This window comes from Trachymyrmex septentrionalis, unplaced genomic scaffold (assembly GCF_001594115.1).
Source record: "Trachymyrmex septentrionalis isolate Tsep2-gDNA-1 unplaced genomic scaffold, Tsep1.0 scaffold89, whole genome shotgun sequence".
NCBI lineage: Eukaryota > Metazoa > Arthropoda > Insecta > Hymenoptera > Formicidae > Trachymyrmex > Trachymyrmex septentrionalis.
The window spans coordinates 421,010-427,608 of NW_017306081.1; the positions used below are offsets into that span (position 1 = coordinate 421,010).

The following is a 6,599-nucleotide window of genomic DNA, read 5'->3' on the forward strand; positions in this document are numbered from 1 at the left end:
ATTAAAGCTATCTATATTTACGAAATTATTGTAATAGTTCACAGTAGTTTGCATGAAGAAACAGCGTGGAATTCTGAAAATTGGACTTAGACGTCTAATTACAACGTGATTGTTATACGACAATTTATGTGTATGTGTGGTGTGCGTGAGTGAGATATTGATGATAGTGTCAATGATACATAAATCTCATTATTCTGTCCATATTGTCTGTGTTTAAATGCTGTTTACAATATGACTAATCATTTTTAGGATTCTCTTAAATAATACAAATATTAAATTTTGTTGTACTTTAAAATAATTGAAACTACTGTCTACTAAAGTTTATAAATAATTATGTAGGACCAGAAAATTGGCCAGGAATATGTATGACAGGAAAGAAGCAATCGCCGATTGACATCGTGACGGAAGATGCTATAAGAGTTGATCTCGGTGCTCTTAAATTCCACCGATATGACTTCGCTTTTCCTAGTACGATGATTAACACTGGACATTCCGGTAAATAAATAGAATGTAATACATTTTACTGTTCAATGTTTTGGTTGTACATTTTTTAACAAAACTGATTACCAATTATATGTTTTAATAAATATAAATTAATAGAGAGTAAAAAAGTATGTCCCTAAGAATCTGACATTGGATTTTATGTGTTCTTTTTATTTTTATTACATATAAATTATAAACGTTTCAACCAAATGTTTTGAGTCATCATCTTCAGTACACAGAGTGTTTCCTGTAGAGATATACTCTATTACAGTAATATTGCTTATTTAAAAAATTATTCATTTTGCATACATATTTTTTTTATGCAACTACCCAATGGGAAGAAAATGTTTTTAAACGTTTTTAAAACGTTTATTTTTTATTAATTTTCTATTTCACGATTTGTTTTCAGGATAACATTTATTTAATGTTTATTAAATGTTTTTTAAACGTTAAATCGTAATAAATTTTACGTTTTATGATTTGTTTTTAAAATAAGATTTTTTAACGTTTATTTAACGGTTTATTAAATGTTCGTTTTACATTAATTTTTCGTTTGAAATAATGTTTCAAAGGAACGTTTTTTTAAACGTTTGTTTAAGGCCTGTTCTACAATGCACTTTTTGTTTCTCATTTCTTGCTTTTTACCTTTTGTTTTTTTCTTCTTTGCAACCTCTTTCTTTTATCGACACTTATATTTCTTGCTACGTATTTCTTTCAAAGTTTATTAATTTTTTATCTTGGACGATATAAAACAAAAAACCGGCTAAGAAACAAGAAGACAAGATGTAAAAAATAGTAAAAAGTAACAAAAAGAAACAAAAAGCCGTTGTAGAATAGGCTTTAGGTTTATTAAATGTTTGTTTTACGTTATTTATTTATTTAAAATATATTAAAAAAACATTTATTTTATGTTTATTTAACGTTTAATATAAAAGTTAAAAAAATTATATTATTTTCTAAAATATTTAAATAAATAAAAAACAGGTTGGAATAAAAAAATAAACACGGAAGAATAGTTAACCCAACATAATGCATCAAGTGTTTCATTTATGGACAATAAGAACTATGTCCATCGACAATTATAAATGACGTAACGGATAAGGTATGAGACTCATAACCCTGAGATCCCAAGTTCAAAATTCGATAAGTTAAAAAGATAAAAAATATAATTAAAAATTATTATTAATTAATAAAATTGGTTGTCTAAAGTTAAATGTACTATTAATAAAAAATAAATTACAAAAGATATTCTGCGTTGTACAATATATTTTTTAATTTTGTTCAAATAATTTTAATATTAAAACAACGTTTTTTTAACATTAAAAAAAACGTTATTTAAACGTTTGAATAAATGTTTTTTTAATGAAAAAAAGGGGACTTTTCTTGTTATTTTAAAAGTTAATTTATTACAAAAACGTTTTTGCTAAATCATAAAAAAGCATTTTTTAACATTAAAAAAACATTTCCTCGAAATATTAAAATAATATTTTTTTAGCATTAAACAAACATTTTTTTTAACGTTTGAATTAACGTTTTTTAAATAAAAAAAAGGAAAATTTTCTCTTATTTTAAACGATTTTAAAAACGTTTTTTTAACATTTTCAAAAATGTTTAAAAAAACGTTTTTTTAAACATTTTTTTCCCTATTGGGTATGTGTTTTTTTTTCTTTATATCGATTAATTTATCTCATTATTCTGTTCATAAAATTAAAGTAGGATTATCAAAAAATTAATAATATACAAGTTATTTAACATTTTATATCAATATGTGTCGGCTAGAATAAAATATAAAATATCTCGTAAACTATTGATTTTTTGATATCTTTACTCTAATACTTTTATATTCAAAATAATTAGAGGAATTATATTGTGTAAAAAAATCATACAATTTTATTTTAAAAAGTGAAAGTGGCTTTGAAGAAAGATGTGTCAAAAGATATGTCCTTGAGCAAAATTTTGATAAAAGTACCGACTAAGAGACCAAGCTCCAATGATCTTAACCTTGACATATGTTATGAAGGTCATGATCCTGATTGATCTTCAATAGGTTTTAACCATCGCTCGTTATTCATTAAAAAGTTATTAACAATCAAAGCTGATAATTATTTCATTACTTTGCATGAAAAGTCGGACTCTAAACAGAGGGGAATCGACTAGGAGAGTAATTTTCCACGCAAAGCGAGGTTTACCCCATCTCCCTTTTGCCAAGAACGCGCAACTTTCCACACGAAATGAGATCCACCCCCCTCCCTCTTACCTGATTAAAATTATGCTCCTTTATGCAGTGGGGGAGATATACCTCTTATAAGATGGACCTTTCTTCGCTTGGAAAGTCGTACCTCTCTAAGCAGAGGGGGAAGGGGTGAAATTCGTTCCACATGGAAAGTTGTATATCTCTGTGACTTTCGCAATGTTTTAACCGTCGTTCGTTATTCGTTAAAAAGTTATAAACAATCAAAGTTAATTATCATCTTTGATATTTTGAACAGTTATACAATAAACTTATACATTGATTTATATACTGTATAATATAATTTATACTGACAATGAGTAAAGTTCAAATTATAAAGTTAAACACATATTTATATGTTAAATTTATTTGTTTATAACTTTTTAGCGTCAGCTAAAACTTGTTGAAGGTAACTCAGGAACATATGTTAAGATCATTGGAACTCGATCCCTTTATAATCAGTATTTTTACCAACAACGGAGATATTATAAATGATCTAGTTACTGGAATATAAATGTTCATTCATTAATAACAGTTGCAAGTTATCACATATAGTCACATAAATAGTGTAGCAAGATGTTTAATGAACCGTATTCATCATGTCGCAGATGTAAAAATTACGTCATATCAAATAAATCAATAAATACAAATTGTTATCAAATGATAAAGACGTAATGAGATTTCATGGAAGTATAATTTTAAATTTGTGTTAATTTATAATATTATAATAGATATATGTCGTCAATTTTGTTGGATATGATAATTATGTACAGAACACACACACACACACACACAACATTTGGCAATCTTATGAAATTGAGGATAACAAAGAAATCAAAATTTTATCAAAATTTTTAAATATAACATATCGAATCGAAGCAAGAGCCTGCAAAGTATTATTCCGCGAAAGAAATTATATTTTTTTGTACTTTCAATATCTTTGGATTGAAATTTTTTCTTAGTGCAAATACTATTTCATGGTGTACCACTTCATCTCAGTGGCGGAAGTCTATCATCAATGTTTGTTTTGGAGCAAATGCACTTTCATTGGAGTGCAGAGCATACTGTGGACGGTTTACGTGATCCACTAGAGTTACATCTAGTGCATTATGATATAAAGTATACAAATTTTAGCGTAGCCTTGCAACATAAATACGGGATTGCTGTGGTTGCTGTTCTATTTGAGGTGATAATGTGTTATTAATTTCAGTATTGCTTTTTTTTAAATTGAGAATTTTTTCACACAAAAATTATGTATGGACATAACAACGTAATATTTTGTTATAGTTGAGCAGTGATGATAATCCAGATCTGTCGCCCATTGTAGATGCAACAAAGTTGGTATCAAATTGGGTGGGACATAATATGATACACGTAAGGAATAAGCTGATACCTTTATTGTTCCTACCAAAGGATCATACTACGTATTACAATTACGAAGGATCTTTAACTACACCCGCATGCCAGGAAGATGTATTGTGGTTTGTTATGACTGAGAAGCTTAAAGTGTCGGAAACACAGGTAACTTGAATGTAAAAATAAACAGAACGTTTAGTTGTGAGATTATTAATTCTTTTATTTTTGTATAATAAATTATAAGTTAATTAGCTATTGACAATGCTCATATTGATGAGATTTTTATTAAATTCAATTCTTATCACCTACGACTACAATTTACAATGGAAATTGGTGGAGACTTATTAAATTTCTTGGACATTTGCTTGATAAAAAAAAAGGAAACTCTTATTTTTGATTGGTATCGTAAACCTACATTTTCGGGTCGTTTTCTTAATTATTTCTCATGGCATCCTCTCTGTCAAAAAATTGGCACGATTATTGGTTTGATCGATAGAGTTTTATTACTTTCTCATTCGAGTTTTCATAAAAAGAATTTTGACATAGTTATAAAAATCCTTCTGAATAATGGTTTTCCTCTAAGTTTGATATTTTCAACTATCAAAAAAAGACTTTACAAAAAATTTGATCATTTAGAAAGATGTGCTACCTCAATCTTCTCAATCCAATGTAGTATTATATATAAGATTGACTGTAAAGATTGTGATGCGTTGTATGTTGGACAAGCAGATGCCTAAAAACGCGCATAAGTGAACATAGGAATCATATTAATAGAAACACGATCCAACATTCGGTTATCACATAACATCAGACTTATTTCATGATTTTAATTGGGACAACGTACATATTTTAGACAAAGAGCAAATTTTACATAAAAGATTGTTATCAGAGATATATATTAAAAAACAAAAACCAGGTCTAAATTTACAAAACGATACACTTTCTCTTGATCCGTTATATATTGATCTATTTTCAGAGACGTAATGCTTCCAATCTATATCGTTTATATATTTGTTATTTATTATTTATATTTTTACTTATTGTCTTTGTAAGTACATGTTCTGTTGTCCATTGTTTCTCTCACTTTTCATTTTACATCTGTCTACCAAACAGTTATGTCGTGTCTAATATTTTAAAATTTTATTTCATGTAAGTGAATTTTTACTATTATTTATATTAACTTTTTAATTTATTCACATTTGTATTACACAGTAAATGGAATTTAATGGAACATGTGCAACAATCCTTATAAAAACAGTTCAATCTTGATAGTCATGTAAGTTTTTTTACCATTTTTTGTGTATAATCTCATGTTAGCATTTTTTAATTATTTTTAACCTCGTGATCGTTTTTAAAACAAAAATATTTTTCTTTTTAGTTAACTTAGTAATTTAATAACCAAGATTAACTCGGACATCACTACCACGTTTTTTCTCGCTTTTTATGTTATTAGTTTATACTCGTATGCGCTACCATTATGTAATTTTGTTAATATGTATATCTTTTGTACTGAAGAGAACCTTGACCATAGGTCGAAACGTATACGTTTAATATTCATTTTGAATAAACGGTATTAAAATACACACTAATAACCAGTGTCGGCTCAAATTGGCATTTTTTATGTTATTTTTTATAAGTTAATTATTTTCTTAGAATTCTTTTGGATTAATAATAACAATAATAATAATAATAATAATTGTATTAGTACATTAATATTATTTAATCTATTTTCAGATGGACGTATTTAGACAAATGGATGGCAGTAATGGTACACTGAAGTTCAATTACAGACCAATTCAAAAGCTCGGGGACAGAAGAGTGTACCATCGTCTAGAGGGATATATTAACACGTCGTCGAATATTACCTGGAGTGTCTCTACAGTTCTTATCATTCTTCTAGTCAGATTTTTAGTATAAAATAAAAATAAGCGCCAAATCAGACTTTATGTTATAACACGTACAACGTGATATGACAACTGTTATATGTGATATAATTTATTGCACTGCTTTGAAAAGTAAGATGTGCATTTATGAAGATCGTTTGAAAAGTTTTGAGCCTTAACATAAAAATGGCATTACTTGTCAAAACTATTTTGGTACTACAATCGTACATGTTTTGCAAAATACCTGTGAAAATTGTAGCCATTTTGGATGCTCAGTTGTTGTTTGAGAGTAATTTGTGCCAATCAATGTCAATGTTTTTGTAAAAATGGAAAAAAATCGAATAAAATGAAATATCGACAATCGCCATAACAAAAATTTACGAATTGTTCAAATTAATTAATTACCCACCGTATTCACCAGATGTGATACCCAATGACTTTTCCTTGTTTTCTAGGCTCAAAGTTGGGCTCGGAGGACATAGATTTTCATCAAACAAAAACACTGACATCAACTGGCACAAATGACTCTTGATAACAACTAAGCGTCCAAAATGGCTACAATTTTCACAGGTATCTTCCAAAACATGTACGATTATAGTATTAGAATGATTTTGACGAGTAATGCCATCTTCATGTTGAGGCTCAAA

At 27.7% G+C, this 6,599-nt stretch overlaps 1 protein-coding gene across 2 annotated transcripts in view; it reads left to right on the top strand.

The window, feature by feature from the left end:
* The window catches only part of LOC108755598 (carbonic anhydrase 2-like), a 30,020-nt gene extending 23,710 nt beyond the window's left edge, over positions 1 to 6,310 (top strand). For both annotated transcript variants that reach the window (XM_018498713.1, XM_018498712.1), the window contains exons 3-6: positions 340 to 495; positions 3,676 to 3,899; positions 4,001 to 4,234; positions 5,804 to 6,310. In XM_018498713.1, the coding sequence (XP_018354215.1) occupies positions 340 to 495; positions 3,676 to 3,899; positions 4,001 to 4,234; positions 5,804 to 5,986 (797 nt within the window). In that variant the 3' untranslated portion in view covers positions 5,987 to 6,310. The remainder of the gene's footprint in view (positions 1 to 339; positions 496 to 3,675; positions 3,900 to 4,000; positions 4,235 to 5,803) is intronic.
* Positions 6,311 to 6,599: the final 289 nt, after the last annotated feature.